The sequence below is a fragment of the Jaculus jaculus genome, chromosome 13, assembly GCF_020740685.1.
Source record: "Jaculus jaculus isolate mJacJac1 chromosome 13, mJacJac1.mat.Y.cur, whole genome shotgun sequence".
In the NCBI taxonomy this organism is placed as follows: Eukaryota; Metazoa; Chordata; class Mammalia; order Rodentia; family Dipodidae; genus Jaculus; species Jaculus jaculus.
In genome coordinates, this window is record NC_059114.1 from 38,733,885 (window position 1) to 38,746,375 (window position 12,491).

Below are 12,491 nucleotides of genomic sequence, written 5' to 3' on the forward strand. Positions count from 1 at the left end.
TGATGAAACTTCCCCTTGAGACTGTCAGGTGAAATAGACTCTTGTCTTCCATGAGCTGCTTCTGGTCAAGTGTTCTGTCCCAGCAATGAGGAGGTAACTACAATGCATCCCATAATCTGTCTGTCTAGATGAGCATAGGCTATATGCATGTATACATCTAGAGGTTTTCCATGTCTTCTTACATCCTTATATAAGCACAACACTAACATATACATTAGGGCTTGAAATCACATGACATTTATTGACAGCTGTATAAATTGCATGGGTTCTTTGAGGATGTATAGTTATACATAAATTGGTTTCAGCAAACAGCTTGGAAGAGACCACATAGTTTGGTGTGGTGTATGTGTATCTGAGCTGAAGGATCTCTGTAGACATGTTAACTGTGGGGAACTGCGTAGGTAGTGAGCATGTTAACCTGAAGGCCCCCTGTCTCCTGTGCAGCACCCCTTTTCTGTGTGGTTACAGAAGACTCTATAGTCTATGATTGGAACTGAGATGTCACCACCACAAGAATATCTGTGGACCTTTTCTCCCACCTAAAGACATTTTAATTAAATTCCCATCATTAAAATAATTAGGCAAGATATGTCGTAACTAGTCAGCCAGTAATTCAGAAACAGATCTCGTTAAGAGATTTCACTTTTCCAGGAACTGTGTTTTTGAGGATTCAGAGTTGGTATCTGTGTGCTCTGTGGATTATTTCCTGGTCCATGTTTTTCCTGAACTTTTTTAATTTTTCCAAACCTAAAGGTTAAAAAAAAAATCAAACAACCTCAAAACAGGAGTCTTGGTTGTGTATTCTTCTATGCATTCTTATATAGGCATTCTGAGGTTTGGGCCATGTACTGTCTGTCATGGTTCTTGTGCCTTGTATGTTGAATTCTGTTGTTAGTAGACAAGTCAAGAGAGGACTCAGATCCAAGCCAGGCCCACACACAGGTATGTGGAGGCTCATCCCGCAGTGGGGGAAAGGCTGCCCCCTACTGACCTTAGCAGATGGTTCCTTTCCCTGACAGAAGTATTGGTGTCACTATACATGTTTTCCTTGTCCCATTCCTGTCCTCTCTTCCTTCTCTCCATTCTTTCTTTCCTAAACAAATTTGTTGATTTCTTACCATGTTCTAGTTATTGAAATTTAAATTAATATGAAAAAATTGATAAAACCATTAATAAAATACTTGACAATCTCATTATAGCTAAAATTGTGCATATCCCCAGCCCAGATATTTGCTTGATATTCTATAGTTGTTTGTGCATATATATACCTAGAAGCATTATAACTATTTTCACAATTTCACAGTTGATAATAGATCTAAGTGGAGCTCATTGTAGCTATCATCTTTAGCAGAGTGGATAAATAATGTGGAGTGTTTTCAAACAGTAGAATTCTATGTAGCAACCAAAATGAACGGCCTGAGGTTATATGCAACAATATGGAGACTTGTAACTGAAAGTCTGAGCATCCAGGCTTTTCTCCGAACCTCAGTAAACTACCTGCAACTATGTGCAATGATATGACTGAGACTTGGAAATTTAAGTTTGAGCATGCAGGCTTATTCTCTGAACCCCAGTAAAGTGGCTGGGACATGGTCACTGAGTTTTGGGCAGTGTGAAGTGTGGAAACTCTATGGTAGAGACAACTGGGGGCCAGTTGCCATGGTCACAGGAGGAGAAAGGACAGTGTGGCAATCAGGTAGTAGAGAGGAGAGAATGACTTGGGTTTCTGAGGGTCAGTGGAAGTAAACCAAATGTAATCTGGTGACTGCTGGATGTGGGACTGCTTATAGAGAGGGGACTGTCAAACTTTTTGGGATTGATAATTTCCTAGACTGCTCATGAACCAAGATCAGAGGAGGATGAGGGTTATGAGGTGGTGGATCATGAACCTGCTTGACACGAAGTATCTGACTCAGGTCAGTAAGTTACTTAATGTCTGGTTACTACAGTATTTTCATGTATAATTTCAAAGTATAACATTCTCTGAAGATGCATTGCCTAGTATGTGACAAACACTGCCACTGTGCAGTTCTTTTGAGGAGCATGTGTGACCTGGAGTATATAAAGTCATAAAAATGATGAAAGACAGGTGTAGGAAGACCCAACTTAGTAGCCTCATGTATGCTTCTTGAGTGAAACGCCATATACTTCCAAGTGTAGTGTAGGGAGAGAGTCTCAGAACAAGGCACGATGAACTGAGATTTCATAGTGCAGGGAAGAAAAGCCAAGAAGTACTTTAACAGTGTGTAAATAAAAGGCAAATCCAAAGTTAGCGGACACTTTTGCTGAAAATGGCTCTTGGTAGCATAGAACCTAGTTTTCAAAAGCATGGTTTATTTATATAAAATGATATTCAGGATCCTACAATAATATTGAGTGATTGACTAAGTAGTATATATTTTATATAAGATTTGTAAACCACAGAAGAACATAGTAAATAAATAGCATCTGTAGTTCTAATGCCTGCAGATTCTGTTTGTTGACATTTCAGTTTATTCCATCCATCTGTCCATCTATCCATCCGTCTGTCATTATATACCTTCATCTTTTCTGTCTTAAAAAAAAGCACCATCTGAAACTGTACATTACCAGCTGGGCTTTCAGAAACAGCTAAATGGAGACTGATCCACACCAGAGGGATTTGGGCTAGCTATGTGTTGTAAGAAGGAAATGTCTGCTGTGCTTTGTTAGTGAGTTATTGTGGGAGAGTGCAACATTTTCTTCTTTGACAGTCTTAAAATATAATAGGATAAACTCTCATCTTATGGATGGCAAGGGCATGACCTCACTTTACTGCCCTGTTATTCTCTGATATGTGGACAAACCCTGAGCGTTCTTTTCTGAGAACTCACTTCACTAAAAGTGGCAGGAAGAAATATTGGTTAGAATATGATGTATGAGAGATTTTTATTAATCCCTCACCTATGCTTGCCTGGAGGATTGAAGAGTTCATCTCTCCCAAGAGTGTGGGACTGCTCAACTTTTCATTTTTAAATATTAAAATCACTGTAAAACTCTACTTTGACTAATCCAGAATAAAGACAGAAGAGATTAGTGTCACTGGTATATAGTTTTACATGAGCAAATCATTTTAAATAGGCTTAAGTTTAAGAAGCTGCTAAGGTGGAGGCATAATGTCAGATTGGGTGGGATAAGAATGTGTGTATACCCAAGTGCAGGAAGAGTCAGGCAAAGTGTGTGTGGGGGGGAGGGGCGGAGATTGATTCTGCCAAAGAGCAGGAAGAGGAAGGTGGAAGGGTGGGGATGGGAGAATTCTGAAGGCTTCCTTTTTACTGTGTACACAACATAAATGTAAAAGGTCTAAATGGGCTAAAGATGTTGCTCAGTGGTAGAGTGCTTACCTAGCTTACATGAAGCCCTGAATCTCCAGCACTGAACAAAACAGCGAAAGGTATTAAAAGCTATTTTTACTAAAGTTACAGCTTGTTGGATCTGGTATTTCTCTGGTAATCCTGTGTGTGTGTGTTCATATGTACATGTATTTATATACATGCAAATGTACAGAAGAGACTTGCTTCCCATTTCATTTCCATAGAGATATAAGAAAGCAGGGAAACATTTTCTGCATTGACTACTTTAAAAATATTTACTTATGTGTGTGTATAGGCATGCCAGAGCCTTTTACCACTGCAAATGAATGCTAGACACTTAGCCCCTTAGTCCCTTAGCCCCTTTGTGCATCTGGCTTATATGGGTGGCTTGGGAACTGAACCCAAACTTTGCAAGAAAGCACCTTTAGCCACTAAGCAATCTCTGCAGCCCAGCACTGAGATTGTTTTGTTTTGTTTGTTTGGTTTTGGTTTTTTGAGGTAGGGTCTCACTCTGGCCCAGGCTAACCTGGAATTAAGTAGGTAGTCTCAGGGTGGCTTTGACTTTACGGCGATCCTCCTACCTCTGCCTCCTGGGTGCTGGGATTAAAGGCGTGCACCACCACGCCCAGCAACACTGAGTATTTTTTTTTTTTAATGCAGACAATTTTAACTAGTTCACTTAATGAAGCCTCATTTTTAAAGATTTTTTTTGTTTTATTTTTTCTCAATTTTTATTAACATTTTCCATGATTATAAAAAATATCCCATGGTAATACCCTCCCTCCCCCTGACTTTCCCCTTTGAAATTCTATTCTCCATCATATCCCCTCCCCATCTCAATCAATCTCTCTTTTATTTTGATGTCATGATCTTTTCCTTCTTTTATGATGGTCTTGTGTAGGTAGTGTCAGGCACTATGAGGTCATGGATATCCAGGCCATTTTATGTCTGGAGGGAGCACATTTTCTTTAATTTGAATGACTTTTGTTTGTACTATATAACTGTACTCCACCTTTAAATCAATTTTTTATGTTTTTAACAGGCAATTACTCATTATTATTATTAGAAATGTCTGATTTTTATATATAAATGCTGCGTGACATCAAAGATGAACTTTTCTCTCTCTCTCTCTCTCTCTCTCTTTCTTTCTTGCTTGCTTTTTAGGACAGAGTTTATTCAAAGAGGCAGGATTTCCATTACAGGAGCTGGGTTTCTCAACTGTATTTTGGAAACTTTTGCCAGTGCATTCTTAAAACAAGGAGCTCAGAAGGTAAGCTTGTTTCTGTTCTGAACCAGTATATTAATTTCAGAAACCATGGGGATTCCAACTGGGTGAATAGGAGTTTGCCTGGAAAGCCTAAGGACCTAGGTTCAATTCTCTAGAAACCACATAAGCCAGATGCACAAGGTGGCACATGAATCTGGAGTCTGTTTGTAGTGGCTGGAGGCCCTGTCATACCCATTCTGTATTCCTCTTCTTCCCTCTTTCTTCTTCTCCCCTTCTCTCTCTGTCTCTATCTGCCTCTTAAAAATAAATTGAAAATAAAAAAAATGAGTAGATGAGGAGTCAAATGTAGTTAAGAAGTAAATATTTCCACAAATAATTTCTCCAATTGTATAAGTGTAAATCAAAGCAAACAAACTAAAATGTTACTTCTTTTGGCTCATTACATTTCAAATATGCTAATGAAGGATATATGAGACTATGGGGAATCCTTACCATGTAGTGTATAGATCATGAAAGCAGCTGGCTTGTTTGTCAGTTTGCTGGATTTTGTCTCAAGCGTCAGAGTCCTACTTTCCCTGATCTAACGTGAAGTCCCATGTGCCTTGCTCTGAGCTTCCTGAGAGCAGGTCATAGCTGCACCACTGCCATCTCAGCAGCTTCTGCACCAGTGGCGCCTATGAGCCACACTTCTAATCTGCTTGGACCTGTCACCCCGCTCTTGGACTCCTCCCCACCATGTGCTTTGTGCCACCAGATCCCTCCATCACCCGGTCTCATCTTTTCCTGTTTCAATTTTCTCTTTTGCAGAATTATCTTGAGTCGTCTTACTTCACTTTGGTTAAGTTGTAGATGGCTGTTCCTGCTTCTTCTGTTGTGTACCTTGTGCTACAGCCATCTACCTTCCCTCTTATTCCTATGTCATTTCCTCTTTTTACTTAACTATAACTTCCAAAACTTAATAATTTGCAAACATGATGGACACTTACCAGTTTCCCAACATTTCCTTCCAAAATTTTTTTCCCCACCTCAGTTATTTTCTCAATTTGCTCTACTACTAGCCCTTATTCTTTAAAATTTTATTTTATTTTTGTTAAGTAGAAACTTTGTATGGATATATCCTGTGTTGGTACCATAATTTTCCTCCTGCCTGCCACCATTCCACTGAGAGCCTTCTTTAGTGGAATTGCTGGTATTCCCCATGGGATTGTGGGCTGTGAGTTGTGAGAAATGCAGTCAGTCATTGTGGAAGGGGGCAATGCCTCTGGATACTCACCTCCACCCTATGGCTCTTACATTCTTTTCATCTACTTTTCCTCAAAATTCCCTGAGCCATGGTGGATGTGCTTTAAGTCTACTTTAGTGTTGAGCTCTCAGCAGCTTCTGGATTTCTGCTTTGGTATGTTCTGAGTGTCCTCAGTGTCCGTCTCCATCACTCTGGTGCAGGTTGTCAGGCTCACCATGGAAGCAGCTCTCTTGTTCATCTCACCAGTTCCTCTGTGGTTTCACCTGGGCCTTGGCTGATGTGTGAGGGGTGTTCATCTCCTGACAGGAAGTCAAGTATCTGTTCTTGTCTTGTTGATAGATTTTGGTTGCCCTTGGTTCTTGCTGCTCTCTGAAAACAAACAAACAATAGAATAGATTCTCTAATGGAGAATGAGATTGTGATAGGTTAAAGGAGATAAATGTTGTTAAGTTAGATTTTGATGGGTGTAGCCACACTTTTGGCCAAAGACTAGTGGGATCGTCTCACTGGAGTCCCTATCTTGGCCTCCTTAGGGTTCTGACTTGGTTCCCAGTTCCAGATATGGGTTCCTTTCCAATGAGCAGATTTCTTAGCTAATCAGAAAGCCATTGATAACCCACCTAGGCTGTGTTTCACTATCGTACAGGTGTGTGCCTCTTGTCAGACTGGTTGCTTTCATGTAGCAGGATCCACTGCTTGCTCACAACATTTTTGGCCATTTTTCCCCAGCAGCTCATGTGGCATTTTCCAGCACAATATGGGCTAACCATCTGGGATCTGGCTTCCTTCCAGATTCAGCCAGATCTCTAGATGTTCTGCATTGGCAGCATATGGTATCTTTGGCAGTAGGGTCTTACCTTTCACCTCAGGTGGGTAATCAAGTGCTTTGACAGAAGCCTGTCTTGTTTTGGGGACCTTGTTGGTTTCTCCAATCAATAGCTCAATGTAGGCTGCAACCAATTTACCAATTTCTGGTACTAGGAGTTATAAGCCAGAGCCAAATATTTTAGGGTTAGGCTTTATCCCACCATCTCCAGGGCCCTTCTTACCAGACGATCCCTCCACGCTCCTATTGAGGGTTATATCTTTTAGATTGCTATCCAGGAGGAAGGTTTTTATGATACCAATGTATTTTGGATTTAGTTTTGTATGTATCTCCCCCTACCTTCCCATTTTCCTCCCTCCAAGCCCTTCCTTCCTCTTATCCATCCCTCAAGTTGCTTGTCAGCTATGCTTGCAGCTCAAGCTGTTCCAGGTTAGGAGTCAAGATGGACTACATGTGGCATTTGTGTGAGTTAGCTTAGTATGATCTGTTCCAGGTCCATCCATTTTCCTACGAACTTTATTATATCACTTTTTTCTTACTGCCGAGTATAATTTTATTGTGTATATTTACTACGTTTTCATTAGCCAATCGTCAAATGATTGACATTTGGGTTGATTCTAGTTCTTAGCTATTGTGAATTGATCAGCAGTAAACATGGTTGTGCAAGTATCTCTACAATGAACAGTGAAGCTTTTAGAGTAGATGCACAATAGAGAACTAGTTGGGTCAGTTGGTAGCTGTATTTTCATCCTTTTCAGGAGTTTCCATATTGATTTTTTTTATTAATTTATTTTTTATTAGCAGCTTCCATGATTGTAAACAACCGATGTTAATGCCCTCCCTCCCTCCACTTTCCCCATTTAAACTCCACTCTCAGCCGGGCATGGTGGTGCATGCCTTTAATCCCAGCACTTGGGAGGCAGAGGTAGGAGGATTGCCATGAGTTCAAGGCCACCCTGAGATGACAGAGTTAATTCCAGGTCAGCCTGGACCAGAGTGAGACCCTACCTCGAAAAACCAAAAAAAAAAAAAAAAAAAAAAGGAACCCCCCCCAAAAAAAAACTCCACTCTCCATCATATTCCCTTCTCCTCTCAATAAGTCTCTCTTTTATTTTGATGTTGTCATCTTTTCCTCCTGATATGACTGTCTTATGTAGGTAGTGTCAGGCACTGTGAGGTCATGAATATCCAAGCCATTTTGTGTCTGGAGGAGCATGTTGTAAGGAGACCTACCCTTCCTTTGGCTCATACATTCTTTCTGTCACCTCTTCCACAATGGACCTTGAACCTTGGAAGGTGTGATAGATATATTGCAGTGCTGAGTACTCCTTTGTCACTTCTTCCCAGCACTGTGATGCCTTCTGAGTCATCCCAAGGTCACTGCTATCTGAAAAGAGAAGGTTCTTTATCAAAAGTGAGAGTAGCATTAATGTATGGGTATGAACATTAAGAGAAGTACTACTGGGCAGTTTGATGAGCATAGTATATACATTTAGCCAGACAGCAGCAGACATTACACCGCTAGGGCTCACGTAGGGCTACCCCCTGTTGTAGGTTTTCAGTATCAGGGACGTATTCCCTCCCAAGAAGTGGGCCTCCAGTCCAATTAGAGGGCATTTGGTTTCCACCATGACAGACATGCCACTATTGCACCTGTTGGCTCTTTTGGCCTGGCTGGCAAAATCTAAGGCTTACAGTGTCCACTGCTGAGTATCTTCACTGGTGATTTCTCTCCCACTTAACTTCATGCAACATGGCTTTTTGCAGCTTTCTGTCAGCTGGTCTACATGGAGGAGGCTTTCAGCTAAACTCCAGCAGAATTTTTCAGTGACCTTGAAGTCTAAGTATGTGAAATCTTCAGCAATAGGGTGTTACCATCTATTCCTGGTGGGAAACCAAGGGCCTTAGCAATGGTCTGTAATTTTGGGGCATCGGGGACCTCTGTGGCCAACAACTCACAGGACGGTATCCCATCCCTGGCATTGAAAATTTTCTACTAACAATCTATGGCTAATGAGTGTTCCATTACCCCCCAAAAGTAGGCTTCCATATGACTTATTTATATACTCTTAGATTTTGGTTAGTCATTGCTCCACCTTTCCTTTACTCAGTCTCTTCCCCTAAACTCACTTAGGCCTTTTCACCTCCATTAATTTATTCTTCTACTTACATATATACAATACCCTTCTATTAAGTACCCCGTCCCTTCCTTTCTATTCCCTTTATATCTCCTTTCTAGCTTACTGGCCTCTGCTAGTTAGTTTTCTTCCTACTTACACATAAGTCCAATCATCTATAGCTAGGATCCACATATGAGAGAGAACATGCGACATTTGGCTATCTGGGCCTGGGTTACCTCGCTTGGTATAATCCTTTCCAGAGCCATCCATTTTTCCTGCAAATTTCATAACTTCATTTTTCTTTACCACTGAGTAGAACTCCATTGTCTAAATGTGCCATATCTTCATTATCCACTCATTAGTTGAGGGACATCTAGGCTGGTTCCATTTCCCAGCTATTGTGAATAGAGTGGTAATAAACATGGTTGAGCAAGTATCTTTAAGGTAGTATGATGAGTCCTTAGGGTATATGCCTAGGAGTGCTATAGCTGGGTCGTATGGTAGATCTATTTTTAAGCTGTCTTAGGAACCTCCATACTGATTTCCATAGTGGCTGGACAGATTGCATTCCTACCAACAGTGTAGAAGGGTTCCTCTTTTTCTGCATCCTTGCCAGCATTTGTTTTCATGATGGTAGCCAATCTGACAGTAGTGAGATGGAATCTTGATGTAGTTTTAATCTGCATTTCCCTGATGACTAGGGATGTAGAACATTTTTTAGATGTTTATATGCCATCCATATTTCTTCTTTTGGGAACTCTATATTTAGTTCTATAGCCCATTTTTTAATTGGCTTCTTTGATTTCTTATTATTTAATTTTTTGAGTTCTTTGTATATCCTAGATATTAATCCACTACCAGATGTAAAGCTGGCAAAGATTTTTTTTGCATTCTGTAGGTTGTCTCTTTGATTTATTCAGTATCCTTTGCTGTACAAAATCTTTGTAATTTCATGAGGTTCCAGCTTTTAATCTGTGGTTTTATTGCCTGAGCAACTGGAGTTATATTCAGAAGTCTTTGCCAAGACCAATATATTGAAGGGTTTCCCCTACTTCTTCCTCTAGCAGTTTCAGAGTTTCAGGTTTGATGTTAAGGTCTTTAATACACTTGGGCTTAATTCTTATGCATGGAAAGAGAGAAGATGATCTACTTTCATCCTTCTACAGATATAGATCCAGTTTTCCCAGCACCATTTGCTGAAGAGGCTGTCTTTTCTCCAATGAGTATTTATGGCATTTTTGTCAAATGTCACGTGGCTATAGCTACCTGGACTTACATCTGGCTCCTGTCTTCTGTTCCATTGGTCTACAAGTCTGCTTTGTGCCAGTACCATGCTGTTTTTGTTACTGTGGCTCTGTAGTGTAGGTTAAAATCAGGTACGATGATACCACCAACCCTATTTTTGTTGCTCAATATTGTTTTAGATATTAGAGATATTTGTGCTTCCAAATGAATTTTTAGATTTTTTTTTCTATTTCCATGAATATTGCCATTGAAATTTTGATAGGAATTGCATTAAATGTGGTAGATTGCTTTTGATAAGATTGCCATTTTCACAATATTGATTCTTCTGATCCAAGAACAAGAGATGTCTTTCCATTTGTAGTGTCTTCTGCAATTTCTCACTTGACTGTTTTAAAGTTCTCATTGTAGAGATCCTTCATTTCCTTAGTTAGGTTTATTCCAAGATACTTTATTTATTTAATTTTTTTTTTTGATGCAATTGTGAATGGGAATGCTTTTCTGATTTCATCCTCTGTGTGTTTGTTATTAGCATATAGGAAGGCTACTGATTTCTGTGTGTTTATTTTGTATTCTCCTAAATGGCTATAAGTATTTATCAGCTCTAATGGTTTGCTGGTAGAGTTGTTAGGGTCCTTTATGTATAGAATTATGCCATCTGCAAATAATGATAACTTGACATCTTCCTTTCCAACTTGTATCCCTTTTATGTGTGTCTCTTGCCTTATTGCTATGGCTAAGACTTCCAGTACTATATTAAATAAAAGTGGGAGCAGTGGACACCTTTGTCTTGTTCTTGATTGTAGTGGAAAAGCTTCCAGGTTTTCCCCATTTAGTAATATGTTGGCTGTAGGCTTGTCATAAATAGCTTTTATTATATTGAGATATGTTCCTTCTATTCCCAGTCTCTGTAGGACTTTTATCATGAAGGGATGTTGGATTTTGTCAAATGCTTTCTCTGCATCTAATGAGATGATCATATGATTTTTGTCCTTCAACCCATTTATACAATTTATTACATTTATAGATTTGCGTATATTGAACCATCCCTGCATCTAAGGAGAAAGCCTACTTGGTCGGGGTGAATGATCTTTTTGATATATTCTTGTATTCTGTTTGCCAATATTTTGTTGAGAATTTTTGCATCTATGTTCATGAGGGAGATTGGTCTATAATTTTCTTTTTTTGTTCTATCTTTGCCTGGTTTTGGTATCAGGGTGATGCTGGCTTCATAGAAGGAGTTTGGTAGGAGTCTTTCTTTTTCTATTTTATGGAAAAGTTTAAGAAGCATTGGTGTTAGTTGTTTCCTGAAGGTCTGGTAAAATTCATCAGTGAATCCATCTGGGCCTGGACTTTTTCTTAGTTGTGAGATTATTGATAACTGTTCGGATCTCCATGTTTGTTATAGGTCTATTTAAGGGATTAATCTCATTTTGATTTAATTTAGGTAGGTCATACAGATCAAGGAAATCATCCATTTCTTTCAGATTTTCATACTTTGTGGAGTATATGCTTTTATAGTATGTCCCTATTATTTTTTGAATTTCTCTGGCATCTGTTGTGATGTTACCATTTTCATCTCTGATTTTATTAATTTGTGTCTCTTCTCTCTTTCTTTTGGTCAGATTTGCAAAGGGTTTATCAATCTTGTTTATCCTTTCAAAGAACCAACTCTTTGTTTCATTAATTCTTTGGATTTTTTGTTTCTATTTCGTTAATTTCTGCCCTAATGTTTATTATTTCTCCCCATCTACTGATTTTTGGTTTGCCTTGTTCTTCTTTTTCCAAGGCTTCAAGGTGAAGCATTAGGTCGTTTAATTGCAACCTTTCTAATTTCTTAATATAGGCACTTAAAGCTATAAATTTACCTCTTAGAACTGCCTTCATTGTGTCCCAGAGATGTTGGTATGTTGTGATCTCATTATCGTTTGACTCTATAAATTTTTTGATTTCCTTCTTGATTTCTTCATTGACCCATTCATCATTTAGTAGTGTATTGTTTAGTTTCCATGATTTTGTGTATGCTCTATAGCCTTTCTTGCTACTGATTTGTAGTTTAATTCCATTGTGGTCAGATAGAATGCAAGGAATTATTTCAATTTTCCTGAATTTGTTAAGATTTGCTTTGTGTCCTAATATATGGTCTATTTTAGAGAATGTTCCATGTGCTGCTGAAAAGAATGTATATTCTGCAGCATTTGGATGAAATGTCCTGTTAGGTCCATTCGTTCTATGACCTCATTTAGTCCAGATTGGTGTCCTGCATATTCTTTGACTTGCTCTTTGATTTCTTCTTTGATTCCTTTGATTTGTTCTTTGACCTCTTTGAACACATTTACAATCATTCTTTTGAACTCTTTCTCAGGCATTTCCTCTAACTCGTTCTCACTGGAGGTCATTTCTGATGCATTGATACTTTTAGGTGGATTTATATCATCTTGCTTTTTAGTGTTTCTTGTGTTATAATGTATGTATTTTTGCATTTTGGATTAAGTTAATG

General features: G+C 39.1%; 1 protein-coding gene across 4 annotated transcripts in view; it reads left to right on the forward strand.

Annotated features, from left to right (window-relative positions):
* The window catches only part of Prelid2 (PRELI domain containing 2), a 140,176-nt gene that overhangs the window by 42,251 nt on the left and 85,434 nt on the right, over positions 1 to 12,491 (forward strand). For all 4 annotated transcript variants that reach the window (XM_004664715.2, XM_004664714.2, XM_045133166.1 and 1 more), the window contains one exon: positions 4,497 to 4,602. In XM_004664715.2, coding sequence (XP_004664772.1) covers positions 4,497 to 4,602 — 106 coding nt within the window. The remainder of the gene's footprint in view (positions 1 to 4,496; positions 4,603 to 12,491) is intronic.